The 24,309-nt window shown below is 40.4% G+C and overlaps 1 protein-coding gene across 2 annotated transcripts in view; it reads right to left on the bottom strand.

Annotated features, from left to right (window-relative positions):
• Positions 1-24,013, bottom strand: part of POU3F4 (POU class 3 homeobox 4) — a 31,588-nt gene extending 7,575 nt beyond the window's left edge. For both annotated transcript variants that reach the window (XM_033945980.1, XM_033945981.1), the window contains exon 1: positions 22,608-24,013. In XM_033945980.1, coding sequence (XP_033801871.1) covers positions 22,928-24,013 — 1,086 coding nt within the window. In that variant the 3' untranslated portion in view covers positions 22,608-22,927. The remainder of the gene's footprint in view (positions 1-22,607) is intronic.
• Positions 24,014-24,309: the final 296 nt, after the last annotated feature.

Raw genomic sequence — 24,309 nt, 5'->3', positions numbered from 1 at the left:
CGCGGCCCCACCCCGATCGGCAACGCAGCCCCCACCTCCATCGACAGAAAGTAAGACAAGCAAGCAATGTGGGTAAGAAAAGCAACAGGAACTGTAATTGTGCAAGCGGTGCTGCTTGCCCAAAGCTTCCCTCTGACACAGCTTCCTGTTTCCGCCTGGGCGCATGGTGGGGTGGGGTGGGGCAGGTGGCCCAATGTACTTGTATGCCTAGGGACCCTCGATGAATTAATCCTGCCCTGGATAAACGGTTATCTATGGCTGAAACACAGGTTTCAGCCTTGCAAGCTGTCTCCACATCATCAGTTAAAGATTTCCTTAGTCTACATTTAAAATTTGAAATGCTGGAGAATAATGCACGATCTAAGAGCCTGCGATTATTAAATTTTCTAATTGCTCATTTGTTATCCCCTGAAATTCTATTGAGGAAATATCTCAAGCAGGTTTTAGGGTTACAAAATGCCGATTCAATGATTATTTCTAATTGTTATTATATTCCTCAAGGAAAGATGTTTCCTACTGAGCAATGGGTGGACCAATTGATTAGATTTTGATCTTACAGGTTTTGTTAGAAGACTCTCAAAATGTAATCCAGACTAGGTCCACCCTTTTGATGGTATGCTCCACTAAAAGTGATAAGGCTTTAATTGTGAAAACTTATGTCAAAAATAAAAAATGCTATATTCTGTGGAGCAAAAATTCTTATGTTTCCTGATGTGGCCAAAGCTGCACAGCTTAGATGGAAGGCCTTTTTGGCATTAAAGACTGGGGTGTTGGCTTTGGGAGCCACATATTTTCTGAAATTTTCTTGCAAATGCTTGTTGAAACTTCAAGATAAAGATTTTGTTTTATGGGATCCATTACAATTGGAGCAATTTCTTAAATTACACGAAGAAGGAAAATCTTGACTTTTTTTAAGGATTATTAATTGAAATATGCTTTTTATTTTTGGATTTAATTCCAATAATTTTCCTACATATTTACTATAATGTATCTTGGTATTATCTTTCTAGATGTAGGCTTGATGGAATATTGAAGTGTTATTGAAATGTATTCTATGTAATTACTTTTTCTATTCATTTCATATCCTGTATTCTTTTTGGAATATATATATTATAAATATGCAATAAAAAACTAAAAAAAAATTCAAACCCCAACATTTCCTCTATGCATCCTTGCTTCATCTCATTCAAGGGTCTAATTTTTAGACTATGACTACTTTTCTCAGATGCCACCGAATACTGCAGTTACTTTAGGAACTATGGCAGTAGAAATTGCGTATTTTAGACAATGCCACAAATGAGCAAATACAATACTAAACTGCATTAAGGCCTCCTTTAATCAAGCCACAGTAGAGTGTTTTGGCGCTGGCCGATGAGGTAAATGTTCCGACGCTCATAGGAATGGAATGAGCATTAGAGCATTTACCTCGCTGGCCAGCATTAAAATGCTCTACCATGGCTTGATAAAACAGGGCCTAAGTCTGTTGGTTAAATCACTTTTTTTGGCTATATAAATAGATTTTCGAAGTGCTTTTTGTTGCTGTAACAGTTTGAGCTTTTCCAAATTATTAGTATTTTCCAAAATAATGAACTACATATTCAGCATTGCTATCAGAATATTTGGCTACATCTCTTAGGCCTCTTTTACTAAGTTGCGATAGCGGTTTCTACCATGGCCTGGAGCACTAAATGCTCTGACGCTCATAACGAGTCTGCCACAGCAAATGCACTGAAACCCGTTCAATTCCTGTGGGCTTCGGTGCATTTGCTGCAGCAAACCTGCTACCATGGCTATGTAAGAGAGGCCCAGAATCAGTGTACACTGCCGGACTGATTCTATAAATGATGTCTAAATCATCCAGCACCTAGAAAAATGGTGCTGGCTGCGTTTCAATCACACTTAGGCACCGTTTACAGAACCACAGCTAACAGCGCCTAGGTAAAAACTTAGGCAAGGGTTTTAAAGGCCTACATTTCAGGGGGGCCTAAGTTTTTGGAGAATCATGCTTAGTAGTGCCTAAGTCATGCTCCACCCATAGAAATGCCCACTTAGGCGTCAGGTGCCGCTATGCGCCAGGCGATAGGCACCTATCTGTTATAGAACTGAATAGGTGCCTATTGCCTAATTAATTTTTTCCCAGTTATTGGGAACATTAAAGGTATTTTGCCAATTAACCTCCCTCACCATTTTACAAAGCTCCGCAAGAGGTTTTTAGCACCGGCCGGCACGCGGAATGTTCTGTACTGCTCCGATCGTCATAGAGTTCCTATAAGCGTCAGAACAGTGCCGAGCATGGCACTAAAAACTTCTTTTGTTGTTTTTTTTAAAGGGGGGGGAGGGTAAGTTAGGTGCCTAAGAAGTGCCTAACTTTAGATGCCGTTTATAGAATCTGGTCCTAAATACCTATAGATCAGGGATCTCAAAGTCCCTCCTTGAGGGCCGCAATCCAGTCGGGTTTTCAGGATTTCCCCAATGAATATGCATTGAAAGCAGAGCATGCACATAGATCTCATGCATATTCATTGGGGAAATTCCGAAAACCCGACTGGATTGCGGCCCTCAAGGAGGGACTTTGAGACCCCTGCTATAGATCATATGGCATTTTGTGCACCGTAATAGCTATTAGCCCATGCTATGCTTTAGTAAAAGGGCCATTTAGAGTGGCATTTTAGATAGGATGTTCGAATTGGAATTGACACACACAACAATGTCTGCTAATTAATCATAGCACTGCAGCTCAGATCCATTTTTCAACTGAGCTACAGATAGATATAACTGATTTTTTATATTTTTGTACGGACCTTCAGAATGCAGCCGGGCACCAAATGTTATTGAATTTTATTAATTCATTTTATAATTCATCTAATATTCTCACTTTTGATATTTAATCTAAAATACTAGAGTGCCACTCGGGGCTCCTTTTACTAAGCTGCGCTAGTGGTTTTAACGCACGCTGCATTGAGCTGGCATTAGTTTTTATGCTCAGCGCGGGTTTAGCGTGCGCTAATCTGCAGCGTGCACTAAAAACGCTAGCGCACCTTAGTAAAAGGAGCCCTTAGCTTTATAGCTTTACACCACCTCTCCCGACATGCATGTTTCAAGTGAAACTTTTCTTCACGGTCGAGGGGAAACTGTGACGATATAAAAGACTCTTCTGTCTCATCTATTCAAACAAATTTAAAAAGCGTACGCAATGGCTCAAACATATACTTGAGCGGACATTTCAAGAATAACAAATGCATTGCCTCTAGTCATAGTCACAATTGGAACTGAGGCATCCAGGTAGGGACGTCTCCAGTTTCGCTAGTATCTTAGAACAGGATCCGCTGACATCCCCTTGCCATTTCAGGGTTTTTCAGTTTTAGATATTTATACCCCAACTTTGCATAATAAGAGCTTCGTTGTTTAAGTGATAATTTGTATAGATCTAAAACACAAGAGCTGTTTCTGAAATAGGCACATTATTGCCCTTAGAAATATCCTTTTAAAGAAACACCATGTCCAACCATTGCAAAGGTATAAGATTGCAGGATTCATGTATAAAATAGGGGCTAGAAACAACACGCCACAAAATTGCATTACTCTGAAGCTCACCACCAAAGTATTCACCCCTGCAGTGGTGTAGCGAGAGTAGGAGGCGCCAAGGCACCCCCCTCGTGCCCTCCTCTCCCCCCTCACTCCTTTTGCATCCCCATGCCACACTCATGCTCTCGCTTTTCAACTGTGTACCTCTTTACATCTTCACCAGCGTGTGAGCAGCCTCTCTGGCTTTGTGCTTGCGCTGGTATTGGCTTTCACTCTGATGTCACTTCCTGGCTCCCTGACCTGGAAGTGATTTCTGAGGGAGCCTGGTTCAATCAATGATTTGCAACAATGTCAAAAAAAACATAGAATTTTGTTTATGCAAATTGGCACTTAACAAAATATAATAACACTCTTTTCAGCTACAGTGGCAAAATAACGCTCAGAATTTAGGAAGTTGGTTGGTTGGGTTGAGAACTTTTCAACACCCCCTCGTACTTCGCCCAAAGCTGCTGAGACACTAAAGAGCTATGTCAAATGCATGTTATAGGGGAAAACACCCTCCAGGGATTCAAAACAAAGTTAGACAAGTTCCTGCTGAATCAGAACGTACGCAGGTAAGGCTAGACCCAGTAAGGGCATTAGTCTTTGACCTAATGGCCGCTGCTTGAGCAAACTGCTGGGCACAATGGACCATTGGCCTGACCCAGCAGCGGCAAGTCTTATGTTCTTAACAGGGCACCTTACAAAATTGTTTCAAACAGAAAATTTTGTATGCAATCCTCTTACTTTGCAAACTTCCTTTGCAACCAAATTTACCTCTTTTCACTATCAATAAACTTGGAGCACATAGAAGGCAATCTGTTGTTATACATTTGATGAAACATTTTTCCCCATGTTTTGCCTTGATTTAAGAACATAAGAAGTTGCCTCCACTGGGTCAGACCAGAGGTCCATCGCGCTCAGCGGTCCGCTCCCGCGGTGGCCCATCAGGTCTGTGACCTGTGAAGTGGTTCCTGACCATTTCTATAACCTACCTCTGCTTCTATCTGTACCCCTCAATCCCCTTATCCTTCAGGAACCTATCTAAACCTTCCTTGAACCCCTGTACTGTGCTCTGGCCTATCACAACCTCTGGAAGCGCGTTCCATGTGTCCACCACCCTCTGGGTAAAAAAGAACTTCCTAGTTTGTTTTAAACCTGTCCCCTTTCAATTTCTCCGAGTGACCCCTAGTACTTGTGGTTCCCCACAGTCTGAAGAATCTGTCCCTGTCCACCTTCTCTATGCCCTTCAGGATTTTGAAGATTTCTATCATGTCTCCTCTAAGTCTCCGCTTTTCCAGGGAGAACAGCCCCAGTATTTCCAACCTGTCAGCGTATGAAAAGTTTTCCATACCTTTTATCAGTTTAGTCGCTCTTCTCTGGACCCCCTCAAGTACTGCCATGTCCTTCTTGAGGTGCGGAGACCAGTACTGGACACAATATTTAAATCTGGGTACATCCGTAAGGGCCCTCCCCGAAAGGGCCCCCCCCCCCTTTTTATCGAGCTGTGTTAAGGTTTTTTAACGCTAGCTGCGGTGGTAAAAGCTCTAACACTCATAGAATTCTTATGAAGGGAAGGGAATGGGGACTTGTACATTGCCTTTTTGTGGCTTTGCATTTCAAGGCTGACATTCAAAGTGGAGGGTGGTGGAGGATTAGGGCCCAAATTCTGTAACCGGCACCTAATGTTAGGCACCAATTTTGGAGGCGCCCAACTAGATAGGTGCCTATCTAAATTGAATAACAAGCTCATTTAAGCTTTTTAATCAGCAATAATTGAAACTTAGGGCGCCTATCAAGAAAGAGTGATTCTGTAACAAGGCGCCTCTAAAAATTTAGGCGGCCTTTGAAAAAATAGGCGCAATGCATGTCAGGCGTGGGCGTGGCTTCGTGTTAGGCATCTTGTTACAGAACCGCCGCTCTTAAGCGTGCTTAAGCGCTCGCACGGCCGCCTAACTTTTAGTTGTGCCTAGAGCTGGCCTATTTATTGGGCGCCTCCAAAATAGGTGCCGCTCAGTGCGATTCCCTAAACAGCGCCCAATTTTACTTGAATCACGATGAAAGGTGCCTATATCAGCACCTAACTTTTGGGTGCTTCTTATAGAATTTTCCTTTAGGTGACTTGCCCAGGGTCAGAAGGAGCAGCACTGGGATTTGATCTGATAGCATCTGACTGCAGAGGCAACATCTCTGCCAGTGAGCCACACCTTTCCTCACTACGAATGTTGGAGATTTTACTACAGCAACTGATGATAAAAAAAAACCTAACTCAGCTTGATAAAAGGGGGCCTGAGATATACATTAAGCCCCACCCCTTTTTACAAAACTGTAACGTGTTTTTCAGCACCACCTGCTGCGCCAAGAGCTCCGATGCTCATAGAATTCCTATGAGCGTCGGGGCTGTTACCGCCACGGCCGGCGTTGAATCCACGCTACAGTTTTATAAAAGGGGGGCTAGGTTGAAAATGACAACTTTCGGTCAAGAACTCTTTAAATTTGCAGCAAACATGATTAACATTCTTAACACCAACGTGCAAATACTGATAAGCTTTCATGCACCGTCCTTATCCCTTCATCATCAGAACAAAACTAGCAGTAAACGTTCTAGATAAGTAAACACAGTGGCGTAGTGAGGGTTAGTGCCCCCCCTCGCTCCTTCCCCGATCCCACCTGTTGCACATGCCCCCTTTCCCTTACACCTCTAGTTGAAGTTGTTGCTCGCGGCGCTCAATGACACGCTCCTTGTGACCCCGTTGGCCCTCCCTCTGACGTCACTTCCTATGAGCGGCAGCCAGAAGTAACGTTAGCGGGAGAGCTAATGGGGGCGCAAAGAGCACGTTGTTGATCACCATGAACAGCAACTTCAAGTAGGGGTATGGGGGGAAGGGAAGGGGGTCGCGCACATGGAGGGAAGACTGGGAAGAGGCGGGGGATGGAGAGGAGGAGGGGGTACAGCACTCCCACCAACATAGCGCCCAGGGCGGACCGCCTCCCTCGATCCCCCCCTTTCTATGCCACTGAGTATACACTTTTAATCCAGGGAAGGGGGCTTCTTGCTCCACTTACTCAAAAGCACATATTCAGTCAGCAGTGGTTGTGGGCAATGTAAGGGGCCCTTTTACAAAGCTGTGCTAAAAAGTGGCCTACGTTATTTTTAGTGCATGTGTTACCCAAGCACTAAGGCCACTTTTTAGCATGGCTTCAAAATGGCCACAATTTCCATTTTCCTATTAATGACCACACACTAATTTAGGCGAACATGTCACTCTCTGACCCCAAATAAGCCCCTCATGCTAAAAAAAAAAAATGCCCTTCCCCCCCCCTTTTGCTAAGCTGCAGTAGAGGTTTCTACCATGGCCCAGGGTGCTAAATGCTCTGACGCTTATAGAATTCCTATGAGCGTCAGAGCATTTAGCGTCCCGGACCGCTGTAGAAACCTCTACCACAGCTTAGTAAAAGAGGGCCAAAATGATTTTTTAAAGAAATGGAACCCCTGGTAAGCCTGCGGACAAGCCAAAGAGGCAAATGGATGGCAGGCCTAAATTTAGGAGCATATATTGAAAGCTCCTAAATTAAGATGAATTTTCAGCTAAAAAGTTATGTACCTAAGTTTGGCTGTAAATAGGGCACACATTTAGAAGATTAACGGGAGCATAAATTTAGAGGCATGGCATTTTCTGAATACTGGGCCCTGTGTTTTCAATGGGGCAAAATTTACTGTATAATACGGTATTTAAATATATGCGCTGATTATGCATGTGAGTTTATAGAATACTAGCACTAATCTGCATAAATTCTAGCAGAGTGTCCAGCGGTATTCTATAAAATGCATGTGCATCTGCCTTAGTGAATAAATGCAAGGTGTATATACATGGCAGAGCATGAGAAGGGTATGACTGGGACTCCCAGTTAAGCATATGGACCACATGTAGGTGCTAACATTTATAGCCCAAAACACAGGTTAGTAAAAACCAAGTGATAAATATTAAAAAAACAAAACAAAACACTCTTTCACCAGAGCAACGTGCTGGATGCAAACTTCACTATAACATCTGCCCACAAATCATAGCATGCACAGACTGGTTCAAACTCCAAAAGCAGGAAAATGCCTCAGAAACCTCCCTTTTCCCTCCTTTTTGAGTCTGAACCAGCCTGTGCATGCTGTGATTTGTGGGCAGATGTTGTAGTGAAGTTTGCACCCAACACATTGTTCTGGTGAAAGAGTGTTTTTGGTGCTAACACCAGCTGCAGTCCCGGTTTATATAGGCATGTCTAAAAGTGGCCACACAGATGCTGATTTATGCTGGCATTCTATAATGGCATCTTGACGCACAGGTATTATTTATAGAATTGGTGCTTAGAACATGGCATCAATGCAGTTAAAGAATTTATGCATTCCAACCTGAATGCAGAACTAGCATGAATAGCTTTAAATGCAAAAGTTTAAGTTTATTTTCAGTGCTCAAGCTTGAATGTACAGTATACCATAGCCAAAAATCTGCACAAAGCTATATAGATAAAGTAACCATATCACTTTATGAGGGGATGCTGAAAAATTTGCAGCCCAACGAACTTCGTAAATCTGATGTTATTTTGCCACTGTAGCTGAAAAGAGTGTTATTGTAGTTTATTTTGTTAGAGTCTGCAAATTGGCACTTTGCAAAAGTAAAATAACACTCTTTTCAGCTACAGTGACAAAATGTAAACCCTGCTATGCTTTATTATGTAAACCTGGTTATGTTTTATTATGTATGTTAACTTGTAACCCATTCTGAGCTCTTCTGGGAGGATGGGATATAAATCAATCATATAACATCAGATTTAGGAAACTGGTTGGGATGAGAACTTTTCAGCACCCCCTTCCTATGCACTAGCGGTCACACAAAATATTGATCTCCTTGTATTTTTTACTCTGTTTCATCCATTCCTGGCAAATCTAAAGCAATCTTGAACTCCCAGCATATCAAGGACTCAACTTCTTGCTGGATTTATTTGAAATTTGGAAGAAATATTGGCACTTGAAAAGACCCTTCTACCAAGTTTCAGCTAGATCTGTTCCTGGAGAAGACTCCAGATACATATGTATTGATGGAAGGACAAGCAGACAGGCAAATATGGTGATGAGCAAGCTTCATTCCACAAAACTTTGACTTTTATTTGTAGACATATATTTTGCTGCTTCAGTGCACAACCGAAAAGCACAGTTTATAGGATTAAATTACCAGATTTCATCTCAAAATGATCAAAAATGTTATTTGAAACACTATGGGACTCATTACAAACATCTATTGCCATGTCTGTCTTTCCATTCATCTGTTTGCTTGTACAAAGGAGTGCTGAAAGGTTTTCAGCCACTATAGCTGAAAAGAGTGCTATTTCGTTAAGTGCCAATTTGCAGGAACAAAATTCTATGCTTTGACATTGTTTCAGATCATTGATTGAACCATAGCCATGCCATTCTCTTCTTGGCTGGGTTGAGAACTTTACAGCACCCCCCTCATATCTAGGGCTTTCTCCTTCAAAAGATTTGGCTGAAATATGGAGAGAGCGAGACCAGAAGGCTTTGAGCATGCGCAAATGCTCAAAGCCTAGTCCAGCCCGGCAGAGGAAGAAGGAGGATCTCTCTCGCACTGCCCGGCCCAGCCCAGCCCAGCCGAAACCAACGAGGGAGGATCTTCGGGCACTGGCACTGGCACATGCTGTGCATTGGTGCTGGTGCCGGTGCCCAATTGGGTAAAAGTTGTATTTGAGGTGCTGAGGGGGATGTAGGATCGCGGGGGAGGGGGGGTGACGCGAGCGGGGGGGGGGGAGGATGCTGGTTCGCAGGGGGAATGCCGGATCAGATTATCTCGGATCAGAGGGGGAGGGGGGGGTGACGCGAGCGGGGGGGAGGATGCCGGTTCGGAGTAGGCGGGAGGAGGTTTTAGCATGCGTGGTATACGCGTGTGCATGCTAAATTAACATTTTATTACATAAATTTGTGTTCCCCGTGCGGTATACCCATGTGCGCGTTTTACACGGGTGCGCGGCATATGAGTGAAAATATGGTACATTTTTGTGTCTAAATATTCCTGGCATCTTGAGACCTAAACTTTGGCAGCTTTTATTACTTTTCTTATGTACTGAGTCTGAGATAGTAGCAAAGTGATTTATTATGAAATCTGTCTTTGGCGGATGAACTCTGGAGCTCAGGATACTACAATATCAAATAGTTATTAGATGTTCCAAGTATCTAAACAACATGTCTGGTTTAATTTGAATGCTTGCCTGGCAATAAGGCTCCTTATACTAAGCAACGTTAGGGCTTTAACGTGCGAAAAAGCGCGTGCTACATTGTCACGTGCGCTAGACCTTAACACCAGCATTGAGCTGGCGTTAGTTCTAAAAGCGTAGTGCGCAGTGTAGTGTGCGGTAATTTCCTGCATGCGCTAAAAACGCTAGCGCACCTTAGTAAAAAGAGCCCATAGTGAAGTATAATTAAGCCATGCTGATTATTTTTCTTCTCTAATATTAGTATGTTAAAGTACAAACCCAATAGAACAGAACTGACTTTGGAACTCGGAGTCCTGGAAGAATGCAAGCAGCGTGCTTTTAAAAGGATATTCCAAATGGAGTAGAAATGCACTGAAAGAACATTCCAGATAAAGAGCATTACCAAACACCACCAATTTTTTTATCGGATACAGTTGGATATAGTGATTTTGTACAAAACCACATCTTAATTCCGAGATGCATGACCAACTTTTTGGTTGTTGTCATGTCCGTGTTATAATATTCTTCTATGACACGCCATGCAATTATGTTTTTAGTTTTACTGCAATAATTACTTCAGTTCTTTGCATCTCAGGCTTTGTTTCCATCACCTGCTGGTGGAATTTCAATTGGGCCGCGCTGCAGCACCACAGAGTAGATCACTAGTTATTGTTTGTAAAAGACCCTAATCCGTTAATGCAAATAGGCCTGCAAAAACGGAATGGAGGGGGTTCTCAACACCTCTAATTTGGCATATTGATTTGATGGTGGAAATGAAAAAAAAAAAAAAAAAAATTGCTCGTACTTGAAATCATTTGAAATGATAGTTTATTTCTTACTATTTTTTTTTTTTCCTGCCTTCACTAATCTGGGGATCAGCTGCCATTGCTCCATGTCTCCTCGCTGTATTCGACTGGCTTGAAGTCACTGCTCCCAGTTACTCCACAGACCTGTTATTCTTTCATTGATTCTACTTAGTCACTTTCTCCAGCTGGTATTAATTTCTGTACAAGGGGGGTGCTGAAAAGTTCTCAGCCCAATCAATCAACTTCCTAAATTCCGAGCATTATTTTCCCATTGTAGCTGAAAAGAGCATTATCTAACCATGTAACTTCCAAAACTTGATCTAAATCTTATTATAAACCACACAGATTCCTTGCAGAAAATTGCGGTATACTGTATTGTGTCTTATTTTATTGTGCCAATTTGCAGAAACTAAATTCTATCTTTTGCCATTGTTTCAGGTCATTGATTGAACCGTATCCACGTCATTCTCTTCTCAGTTGGGCTGAGAACTTCTCAGCACCCCCTCGTGTATTGCTATGTCCCATTTATTGGTTGAAATGGGCAATCTTCCATTTTGTAGCAGCTAAACCTAACTAATTCTATTTTCTGAATGCATTAGTAGAAAACACTCTCATTTGTCCAAGTTTGTCTTCCTTTACTACTAATTGACTTATTCTCTTCTTCAGAAAAGTCATACTTTGAAGGACACCATTTTTTTCCATTACTGTACTGTTGTTCCAATTTTCTGAGCCATGAAATACTGTGGTGTAAACATAACACTAAGCAGTGATTGCTAATAAGCAACTAACAAGCAGAATGTTAAATCTGTCTTCTGTGGGATAAAAACATAAGCAAATGTATAAACTGTAAAACTTGTCTAAAGTAAATGGAAAATAATGGGCAGAGAGAAAATGCAGTTTGTACTTTGGAAAAATATTATTTTTGATGTATTGAGGCAATCAAATATTGAAAGATGAGTGAAACTGAAATAAAATATGATCAGGACAGGATAAACCTTATTAATGACCCTTAAACAAACAGGTACACTGGGCCCAAAATAGCAGTATAGATACATTTTTTAAACTCTCACAAACGGTGCCGCATATGGCTCTGATTGCAGAGGAAAACCAGCAGAGAAGGAAACAGCAGGTAAGAAGGGCCATGTGCCAACTCTTCCTGTACGCTGGAGGACAATATACAGGAAGTAGAAAAAAGACTCAGACAATTGTAGGCGGTGGTGGTGTCTCACCTGGATTTAGGCTTGGGCAACCTAGGCAACTGCCTAGGGCACCAAATTTTGAAGGGGTCAAATAGCCAGGCTAAAAAGGTGTGTGCACTTCAAAAGGGTTCTCCTGCGATATTCTAACCTCTGCCACCTCCACTCTTTTGCGTCCTGCTTCTGGGCAACAAAATCTTAAATGTAGTCTTGAATGCTCCCCACCACCACATCTTTCTGTCAATAACTGACATATTAGGGCAAATTTCAGCAATTTTAAGTAAATTGCATTGGCTGCCAGTTAAATGACACATACAGTTTAAGGTATTAATTCTTATTTTTAAAGCTATAAACAATGATGTAAATTTGACACCGGCCACTACTCTGAGGATTTATTATACCCCACGTTCTTGATGCTGGATGTGCTCCCTTTAGGTCATATATGTCTTGAGGAGTATAGATCTATGATGTTCTATGTGGCAAGGGTTAAATTATGGAATTCACTTCTCTTAACACTATGCACTATGAAAGACTATTTGAGATTTTAGAAATTGCTGAAAGCTTTTCTTTTTCAAGATGTTGAGGCGCAAGATTGTTGGCGGTATATAAGAATAAAGTTATTATTATTATTATTATTATTAATTGGTGGTAAGTCTGATGTGTTCTGCTGTGGCCTGACAAATGCGTGCAGGAAATCGCGCCCCGTCAAATGTGCGTACCGACAAGTGTGAGCAGGACAAGGGTGCCCCGTTAATTGTGCTCCATACAGCGGATTCTATTTTGTCTTTTTGAGGGTTACAAAGTAACCCTCTTTTTTGAGGGTGGGGTGGGGGGAACCCGGGTGGGTGACGGGAACCCCTGCTGTGGCCTGACAAATGCGTGCAGGACAATCACGGCCCGTCCTGTCAATTGAACTCCATACAGCAGGTACTATTTTGTCTTTTTGAGGGTTACAAAGTAACCCTCTTTTTTTCAGGGAGGTGGGGGGAGAACCCCCCCCACTACATTTAAAATATTCACTTGGTATTGAGTGTTAGGGTAAGGTTTAGATGAGGATTTAATCCTCATCGAAACCTTACCCTAACACTAGCACAACTGACGGGGCACCATTGCCCTGCACGCACTTGTCAGTGCCCGTATTTGACGGGGGCGTGATTCATGGGGAGCAATTGTCCTGCGCTCATTTGTTGCTGTACTGTATTCTGCATGATATAAGGTGACTTTTATTTTATGATTATGAGTGTTTTATTATTATATGTTTGTAATTTTATTATTATGAATGTAAGATCGCAAAACCGCCGAGAGCTTTGAACAGTGTAGTCTAGAAATTGTGGAAATCAATCAATTAATCTAACTTGGGAATCAGCATATCTGAGAGGGTCCCTCTTAGATATTTGGGTACTAGGCATGTGCCTAGTTTGTCTTTGGCTTGATCCTGCCCTAAGTGTACTTTTATATTCAGGCGCCTAGTTTAAGGCACCCAAAAAACACCTATTTAAGTCTATTTTGGAAAGAAAAGCAGGTGCCTATTTATCTTTATAATTTACTTAATTTTATAAAAACATTATAGTGCTAGTAAACATAGCCAAACATGATCACTCCAATATCCATATATTGTTAATCAACTTCAGTTCTTATCACAAATGTATAAGCATGCAGATATAAGTTTCATATAACACGCAGGCATAGGATTCATATGGATCATCAGATAATTGTCAGAGTTAATAGCTCCATACAGCACAATTCTTCATTGATCCAAATTTCCTTATATTTTGTTATATTTTTTTTCTGTATATTTTTTGAAAATGGTCAAAGGAACTTATCTGAGTTCAAAGAAGAAGAAAGCCATATTCACCACGCCTTCCGACACACGTTTCAATTTCTTCTTCAGGGCCAAGATGTCATCGCTCAATGCCAATGCTCGCTATTCTTATGCTCAATATAAAATGGTGGCGGCATTGATCCATATGAATCCTATGCCTGTATGTTATATGATCAATTGACCAAACAGCACAACAGTTCAAGTTAAATTTTCTGTGAGAGTATAGCCCAACTTCAGATTACCCCTCCTAACTCTCTTCACAGTAAATAATACAACATTTATAGATCCTCAGAAGTACCACCACCACTCATACAAATTCATTGTGTCAGGCTTTATGTACTATACTTCTCCCTCCATATTCGCTGTGGTAGGGGATTAACAGAACCGCAAATACTGAAAAACCGCGAATAACTTTTGTATATGTTATTTGCTGTTTTCTATTAGAAACCATTGTGAATATGGCGAAACCGTGAATAACATGGTGGGAGACCTGGCCTGTTTCTAAAGGAGATGCAAAACATGGTGAACAAAGTGCTGGGAATCAGTGATTTTCTCTGTAAATACTTGGAATCAGCGATTTCTTTATGCAAGCTGATGTAATTTGGGGGGAGGAGCCAGCAAGCTAAAAACCGTGAATAATCGAAACCGTGACTTCTGAAACCGCGAATATGGAGGGAGAAGTGTACTTCCTCACCAGATCTTCCATACTTTGCTATTAAATTTATAAATACTTTTTTCCACCTTAGTGTATAAATAGTTTAAATACTTAGCTTAAAACTTGTGGTCATGCTTTCAGGGATTTCTCCTGTTTCACCCGAAGGAGTTTTATCAAGGCACCATATCCCTTTCTAAAGTTTAACGCCGCTGTAACTGATCACTGAATAGTTAATTCAAAAATTAACATGTTGGCAGTATAAATCCCTGAAAGCATGACCACAAGTTTTAAGCTAAGTATTTAAACTATTTATACACTAAGGTGGAAAAAAGTATTTATAAATTTAATAGCAAAGTATGGAAGATCCGGTGAGGAAGTAGTACATAAAGCCTGAGACAATCAATTTGTATGAGTACTAGTTGGTACTTCTGAGGATCTATAAATGTATTATTTACTGTGAAGAGAGTTAGGAGGGGTAAGAGAATATACACCTTTCCAATCTGAAGTGCATGTTATATGAAACTTATATCTACATGCTTATACATTTGCGATAAGAACTGAAGTTGATTAGCAATATATGGATATTAGAGTGACCTTCATGTTAATCATACCAGATTATTGATATTTGAGAGGTGCTGCAAATTAATGTGCTTGCATTATGCAAATACATGCACAAATGATAGCATTTTAGAATCAATATATGTGATTGCTTTTACTGTATATATTCCACCCAAACACTGAAGTATGCACCATTGTGTACCCTTTTATGAAGTATGAGGCCATTTATATTTTTGGACTGGAATTCTCTTAATTCTCTTATTTTTATGTTTTATTGGATATTTGATCTCATAGAAACATGACGGCAGATAAAGGCCAAATGGTCCATCTACTCTGCCCATCCGCAATAACCATTATCTCTTTCTCTCTCCGAGAAATCCCACGTGCCTATCCCAGGCCCTTTTGAATTCAGACACAGTCTCTGTCTCCACCACCTCTTCTTGGAGACTGTTCCACGCATCTACCACCCTTTTTGTAAAAAAAAGTATTTCCACCTCTTAACTTCATTCTATGCCTTCTCTTTCAAATGAAAGAAACTCGACTCATGCACTTTTATGCCACGTAGGTATTTAAATGTCTCTATCATAGCTCCCCTTTCCCGCCTTTCCTCCAAAGTATACAGTACATATTGAGATCTTTAAGTCTGTCCCCATACACCTTATGATGAAGACCACACACCATTTTACTAGCCTTCCTCTGAACAGACTCCATCCTTTTTATATCTTTTTGAAGGTGCTGCCTCTAGAATCGTGCACAATATTCTAAATGAGGTCTCACAAAAGTCTTATACAGGGGCATCGATACCTCCTTTTTCCTACTGGCCATACCTCTCCCTCTACACCCTAGCATCCTTCTAGCTTTCACCATCACCTTTGTATCCTTAACCTTTGGTTAACGGATTCTGCAGCAAACATTAGATGATTTTTTGTTTGTTTTGTATAGACTGTTCTTTTAATCTGATCTTTTAATATTGGTGTTCTTTTCCTTTTCTTAAATTTTGTAAACCGCACTGATGTAGCAAAGAGTGGAACATACATACCATTAAACATAAACATTTATGCATGCAAATAGCTACTTATGCATATAAATGATTACAATATCATTTGTGTTTTTACCCCCCAAATTCTATAAAGTCTTCCTAAAGTTAGGCGCTTATATAGGTGCACCTAGATGTAGGCGCCTTATTTGATTGATAGGTCTAATTAGTGCAGGTAATTGGCACCTAACACCTCATAATTGCCGTCAATTGGACTTACTTGAAAGGTAGGCGCCTATCTCAAAAAATGTGATTCTATAAAAAGTAGGTGCCTTTGGGGGGAGGGTGATGGGTGGCTGAAAAGTTCTCAGGCTAACCAACCAACTTCCAAAATTCTGAGCGTTATTTTGCACTGTAGCTGAAAAAAGCATTATCTTATATCATTAAGGGCCAATTTGCAGAAACAAAATTCTCTGTTTTGTCATTATTTCAGATCATTGACTGAACCATAACCAAGACATTCTCATCTTGGTTGGGCTGAGAACCTTTTAGCACCCCCCTCGTAGTCCAAAGTGTGCAGTTAGAAGTGGGGCATGGTTAGGAGTGGCTCATGGGTTTGTTTTTGAGTTAGTCACCTATTTTTGGATTAGGGGCTGTTGTGTGCCTAAATTAGGTGGCTAACTTTAGGCCAAGAAAATCCTGGCACAAATATGGCACACCTAAAAGTTAGGATGCCTAGCAATGATTAAGGCCGCTCAGGCGGTGCTATACGTGGCTTTATATCAGGGGTGGGCAACTCCGGTCCTCGAGGGCCAGAATCCAGTCGGGTTTTCAGGATTTCCTCAATGAATATGCATGATGAGATCTATTTGCATGCAGTGCTTTCAATGCATATTCATTGGGGAGATCCTAAAAACCCGACTGGATTACGGCCCTCGAGGACTGGAGTTGCCCATTCCTGCTCTATAGAGTACATGTAACTTTTATAGAATTGCACTTAGCACCATACTAGTTGGCACTGATATTTTAGATGGCATAAGTAGAATCAGAGCCTTTGTGCCTAAAATTAGGTGTTTTTTTTATAAATTTACCCCCTATATAATAGCTTTTAAAATTACAACAGGACATGCAAATTGCTTACAGAATAACAACAAAAAAAGCACTTCATAAATGTAGCATTTAATAGGTATAAGCAGTTACAATAAATCTAGCTACCACATTTTTTAGATATGATGGTCCAATGAACAGTTGCTGTTTCATAGGTGACTTTTCAACTCCTTTCTTTGCTCATTCCCTGGTTGCACCTGCCCCCCTGCTGACACATTGCTGTATGAAATATTTCTACTTGCCTTTGAATTGCAAGTCTCTTGATGATCTTCAGGAAATATAATTATTAATCAGATAAGGAAAGTTCATTACTTCCCAAAACATAATGATCTGATCAATTCCCATGGTGGCAAACTGATTGTAAAAATCTTTGTGTCCACCCCCAAAAATGCACTCGCACTCCCCGCTGGTCCTTCTGAATCGTGAAGGCTTTAATTTGTGGAAACTAATATAACGCTTGCTCAAAATGCACTCTATTTGCATCCTACCTTATAGTATAGGATTGTACTCAGACTCAGGCCTGGATGTACTAAGCAGGTTTTTTCCCAGACAGAAAATGAGAAAACCCCTTCAGTGCATTTGCCTCTACAATTAGTCATGTGTACTTTTCCATTGCTAGCTGAAAGGATACATACACAAAGAAATATGTTATTATGCTTATGCAATAACATCAGTGCTTCCTGCTTTGCATGATTTTCACCATAACCTAGAGCTTCTTTCTCTTTGTTGATTAGCTCAAAACTGTAGGATATTTTTTAATTTAAGTAGAATGATTTACAGTACTGTATACTAATGAAAGGTGCCTGAAAATTCATCTTAGTTCAGCTGTCTTCTGATGACATGAAAATCCATGCAGTTTGCTCACGGATTCCCTTGAGGCCTTCGGTGCTAAGAATTACAGTACATCCCATAGGAAGAAAATGGGAGGAAACCCTTTGTCACATTCTTATAAATTTAATCGCTCCAGTTCTAGCATTTTTAGCTTAACAAGAATTCAATCAGTAACTTCCTAAATGCAAAATATCATTTGTTTGGTGTTTTTGTCAAAAACGAATACTGAATTTTTTCTTTCATATTTCAGGAAACTAAATCCTGTTGTTATTTTTTTAAAAGCACAGCTAAATTTGATAGGTATTATAAGTCAGTATCTTCCTGTAGACAGTATTGGATAGCAGAATAATAGAAAATGATATTAAAACATATTATAATGTACCAGTGCACATTTGATTTAATGAAGGCATTCATCAGTTACAACATGGGATTTGGGAAGTCAGTGAACAGACATATTTTGAAAAACAGTTTACTTTTTTTTCCTGAAGAATATTTTAATTACTATGGGCTCCTTTAACTAAGCTGCGATACCGTTTTTAGCGTGCACAGAATTTTAGTGCGCACTAAACCCGCACTATGCGGCGAGAACTAACGCCAGCTCAATGCTGGCGTTACCATCTAGCGCGCGTGGCAATTCTGCACATGCTAAGCGCGCGCTAAAACCGCTATCGCAGCTTAGTAAAAGGAGCCCTATGTTTTAGAGACATAAAACAGAGTAACTTCTGGTAGATCTTATGAGGGTGGTTTGAAAAGTTTGGTAAAAAAGCAAGTTAAGCAACATAGTCTCCATCGAGGGCTATACACTTAGTCCAGAAAGTTTCCCATTTTTTTCCTAAGCTATTTTTCCAACCATAGGAAAAAAAACTGGAAACTTGCTGGACTAAGGGGTCATTTTACTAAGGCGTGCTAACTGATTTAGTGCGAGCTAAATGCTAACGCGCACCTTAGTAAATGGACCCCTAAATGTATAGCCCTTGATGGACACTACGTTGTTTAACTTGCTTTTTTTTTTTTTTTTAACCAAACTTTTCAAAACACTCTCATATATCTCTTGACTATCCAAATGCCACGTATCTTTGCATTTTTAGGAGGGGGGTGCGGTAAAGTTTTCAGCCCAACCAAGAAGAGAACCACCTAGATAGGGTTCAATCAATGGTCTGAGCCAATGTCAAAACGTAGAATTTGGTTTCTGCAAATTGGCACTACACGAAATAAGATGACACTCTCTTTTCAGCCCCAGCGGCAAAATAATGCTCAGAATTTAGGAAGTTGGTTGGTTGGGCTGAGAACTTCTCAGCACCCCCTCATAGTGTGCTGTAAACTGATGATACAGATGGGGCGTTTTTTTGTCTCAACCTATTAGGTATGATTAACTGGTGCATGTTCCTTTAGAGCATTCCAATTCCTGCTCACCTGGGACAAAACTATTAAAGATCTCAGTGAAACAGATTCATGCTTTAGTTGTAGGCCAGAAGGAGCAGTGGTGTGCTAGAAAATCTGGTTTGCATCCCTTCTACTTCCTCTTTTCCTTCCCCACCCCCTTTAGATCAATTTGTATGTATGTGAAGTATGTAAGTGTGCATTGTATATGTGCGACGGGGGAGGGAATCGCTGCCATAATAAATGTGTAGAGATGAAAGAAGATGGGAGGGATAATTGAAACAAAAGATTCATTCATAATTTACCTATTTATGTTATAGCAACATAAGCTTATCATATTCCCTATTATCATCTGTAAGAATAACATCTTTGGAATTTAAACTCTTTTGGAAGCTCATCCTTGTAGGTGTGCTGACCTCTGACTAGCTCTATGTGGATGGACTTTTTTTTTTTTATGCACAGCACGGGACAAAAGCATTGACTAATAGGGTCCTTTGGGTTTCTACAGCTATTGTTCCCTGTTATAGGAGACACTTAGCTGAAAAATTAAAATCCTACTGATACATTTGGTATGAGCTCAAATACTATACGAACCACAGATCCTTTAAGTATTGATGAAGGATTACTGCTTGGATCCTGAAATGGATGCATGCATGTTTCCTTCCTATTAAATGTATTTATTTATGCAGGTATTGACTGCACAACTATGCATATAATAGTATGCTGCTAGAAGCAAGCTTTACGATTAAAGATGCATTATTTCCTACAGTAAATATGGAATTTAAAAATGCAAAGTACTGGTTTAGTACTTCTCTACAGAACAAGCCACCTAAAACCATAAAGTATTTAAAATATTCAATTTTAGATATAGTCATGCATGCAAGGATGATTTCATTTTGGATTCTTAAAAGCTTGGGCAATATGATTAGAAAAATTATAAATATATACTGTATATATACATCTATCTATCTATCTATTTATATCTATATCTATATCTATGTATGTAAATATATAAATGTGATATTATAATTCTCCGAATATGAACAGTCCTAAAATAAGTATTACTATTTCCATTAAATCAAGTTATTAAAACAAACAGGTCTTCCTTTGGTGGGGGAGGGGTTGCTTAAACCTTAGAATTCTATTTCCTGCTCCCCCTCCCCCCCCAAAAAAAAAAATCCATGGGCAATAAAATAAATGGGAGTAAAGGTTTGGAGAACAGGATCTCTAAACTCCAGCAAAAGGACTTAGATGAAATCCCTCTTCTGATTGTCCCAAATATTAAACACAGGCGTGCTGAAATCCCCAAAATAATGAAAATGGAGAAAAAAATACAAACGTCCATTACCTTATACAATTGTAAATGGTCTGGAAAATACAGATCATAACCATGAAAAGTAGTTTTCCATTGCAAAAGAGAATTTCAAATGGGTTGGCCTAAGATATTTAAAAATATTGTTTTGACTATTGTTAATAACAGTAGCAATTCTCGGCTTTTTTAAACATAATAATAGTGTCAATATTCAAAAATCCAGTCCGTATTAAAAGAAAAAAAATATGAAAAATGTATGGAATGAGCCGAAAGAGACTTATTCGTATTATCTGGAATGTTCTAGAGTTTATTTTAAATTGTCCAGGTACACACCACACAATTAGGCAACATTTTGTAAAAATGTTTATTTAAACCGCGCTCTTTAACTACAAATAAAATATTGCATCAATATAAACCCCTTAACTAAAACTGGTTAACAATCAAATATTACAGAGAATTGTTTCTTTTTTTTTAACACCCATTTGATTTTTCAAACTTTTTTTTTAACATAATGCAGAATTTATTGAAAATAAATAATCGTTGGCAACTGCAATAGGCAATTTGAATAAAATAGTTGAAAAAAGCAACCTTTAATGAAAATAGCGTTTATCATACATCGGTTACTAAATGAATAAACTAAATGATCTTTCTTTAAATTAATAACGTCAAAAGACGTTTAATATACAAAACTGTACAATTATAAAGTTGGCAGAAATATCTAGGTTCTGAATGTTGAGATTTAGCGCTAAAACCGAAAATAACCTTGAAAAATATAAATATCAAATGAAATAAAATAATCGGATACTGGAAAGCGAATGCGGAATGCAGGTTTGAGGCTCTCAGCAGCAGTTCCATAGAGGCAAAGCAGCAGAGCTTAAGAGGCCTGGAACTGAGCTGTGGTGCTGCCAAGTGCTTAAAGGGGCTACTCCATCTTAGCGAAAATAAAATGTGCCTGCATGAGTCCTATTGTTTGAATCGATATGTGTGTTTCGTGTGTAACACCGGCTGCATGTGTGATGGTAGCTACATGCACACGCGCACGCACACGTGTAGGTAAATAAGGTTTTGCATTAATATAGAAGACTCGGTATGTGCACATACATTAATAACCAGAATAATACTGTGATATAGTCTTTTGCTGAAAGTGTAGCGATACATGAATTACTATGTAGTTTTCTGTTGTATATCTACAGTATAGTGATGTGTGTGTGTTTGTGTGTGTGTGTGTGTGTGTATTTCTACAGTTATATCTATCACATGGTTAGACAGAGATAGATATATGTGTAGTGTATACACATATACACACACACACACACACACACACACACACGCACACACGGTCAGTGGAATAGAACCCTTTAGGTGCACTATGTCATAATGGTTATAATATTTGCCATATTCTGGAATAAAGATAAAGGTTCAGAAACCCTTGAATACGAGACCAACATATGATCAACATTAATCAATTCAGGGACCTGTCAATTCATTAGAATGCTTTTTTTTCCAATATTGAAACTAAAATACGTCCAAGATGGGTTCCAAAGGAAAAACGCAATTGAAGGTGTTTTACTACAGAGCATCCCTGCTTAATAATTTTTAAAACTTAAACAGTATTTTATTTTCCAGGGGGGAAAAAAAAAAATCCCAGAAGAAAATAAAATAACCACTCTCTTGTCTTTACACGGGTTGTCTCTATAGGTTTTGCTATTGTGGCCGGAAATGCTTATAGATTATTCGAAAATAACCGTTTTGGTGGCGCAAAACAGAGACACCAACATAGTGTGGGAGAAAATGTAACACATTAACACAATACATGTAAGCTATTATTTTTGCCTTTGTACGCATGAAGAAACCTGGATTGAAAAGAAAAATATATATATATTTCCTGCTTTCGAGTGCACACAGCGTTAGATACACATAAGAACTCACACATATCATTGTTTTCATGGAAATAATAACGATTTCCCTCTAGGACTAAAGTAACACATATATGGAGGAAAAAAAAATGGATAGCCGAACCGATTAGAGAGATACAAATTATATCCACAAATATTGTGTACAGGTTGTAGTAAAACACCCCGGACATTAAATACGCCAAATAACTTTAAAAATTGCAAAAAACTAGTCCATTGTAAAACAGAGATTCACCTGAAATACAGCTGATATAACCAAGGCGCTGGATGGTTATTCATAGGCACGCATCTGTATTTTCTTCCTAGTGGAGATCAAAAACAAACCTTGCTTTATAGTAAACACTGTGTATTTGTCAGCAGAGTAATATTGCCAGATAGTGGGGGAGGAGTGCTCAGCTCCTGCTTAGTCTTCGGTTTTTGTTTTGTACCATTGTTGGTGGTTTCCGCCAGAATATAAGTTAAAATCCTCTTTAAAAAAAAAAAAAAAAAATCCTTGTGTGTATGTGGTTTTTTGTTTTTTTTTTCCGCAGTCCCGACTGCGAGCGCAGCCTATAGTCAAAGATCGTGGCAAGACGAGTCTGTTTTCACGTTGTGAGAGTAAGCCTCGTGCTGCTGCTGATCCCCTGGCGGAGTCATTCTTTTCTCTTTTTGTCTTCTGTTACAAAACCAGACACGGACCACTTCTTTCTCCAGCTGCAGGCTGTCTGCCAAAGAAGAGATCTCTTGGGCCGCAGGTTTGGGACACTTAAGAAAATGAGTCTCCAAGACCCCTTTGACACTCACCTCGATGGAGGTCCTCTTCTTTCGCTTCCTGCCCTGGGCTGCTATCTTGTCAATGCTGGTGGGGCTACCTGTGGACGAGTCTGCCTCCTCCAACCACTTGTTTAGCAGAGGTTTCAGTTTGCACATGTTCTTGAAACTCAGCTGCAGGGCTTCGAACCTGCAGATGGTAGTCTGAGAGAAAACGTTGCCATACAGAGTCCCCAGTGCTAAGCCAACATCTGCCTGAGTGAATCCCAACTTGATTCTCCTTTGTTTGAACTGCTTTGCAAACTGTTCCAATTCGTCGGATGTCGGCGTTTCCTCGTCAGAGTGGTCCTGACAGTGATGGCCTCCCATATCTCCATGATCTGGGGTGTCCCGCAGCACCGGGTGCAAGCTTTGCGTGGTGGCTGAAGGTGGAGGTGGTGTCAGACCCCCATGGTCTAACATGCCACTGACTGTGAAGCCAGGTTGTGAATAGACGTTAATAGGCTGTCCACTGGAGGTTATCGATGAGTTATGAGCCGGACTGGCTCCCCATGCATTTGGATGATTTGTGTGGGGCGAATGGTGGGTAACGTGAGGCGACCTGTGATGAATGATGGCGCCAAGTTGAAGGTCTTCTCTTCCCGGTTTCACATCCTGCTGGTCTAAAGGGCTGCCGGGGACAGCCGACGACCAAGGATTGCCGTCACTTAAACTGGTCACCCAGTGGTGTCCGAGAGGATGCCCATTGCTAGGAATTCCCTGCAGGTAATCACTTTGGAGAAGTTTTTGGGGATTTCGGAAGGGGCTCCCTTGCTGCATACTCGCGGAGTCAGCATGGACTAAGGAGCTGGAACTGAGAATGCTGTAGGGATTAGAAGCAGCTGTGGCCATGGTTGGTGTGTAGATCCCCTACTAGTTATAATGTGGCAAAGGGAGCAGCTTCAGCCTTTGACATCTACCAGGCAAGGGAACCAAATCGGCAAACGGTTTAGTGGCATTCTCGCCGGCCAACCGCGAGGCTCCTTGCTTGGAGAAGCTTCGCCTTCTACCAATGGGGCGAGAGCAGGCGGGACACGTTCCAAATTAGGTTCGCGAGACCCATGAGTTAAGCGCTCCTAAAGCAGGAAGTGAATCAATCTTAGCGCTCCATTGGTTACTACGTGCTTGCTGGCCGCGCTTCTTTTCTT

This window comes from Geotrypetes seraphini, chromosome 5, assembly GCF_902459505.1.
Source record: "Geotrypetes seraphini chromosome 5, aGeoSer1.1, whole genome shotgun sequence".
Lineage (NCBI taxonomy): Eukaryota > Metazoa > Chordata > Amphibia > Gymnophiona > Dermophiidae > Geotrypetes > Geotrypetes seraphini.
The sequence above is the reverse complement of the archived record's forward strand: the minus strand, read 5'-3'. Positions and strand labels throughout refer to the sequence as shown.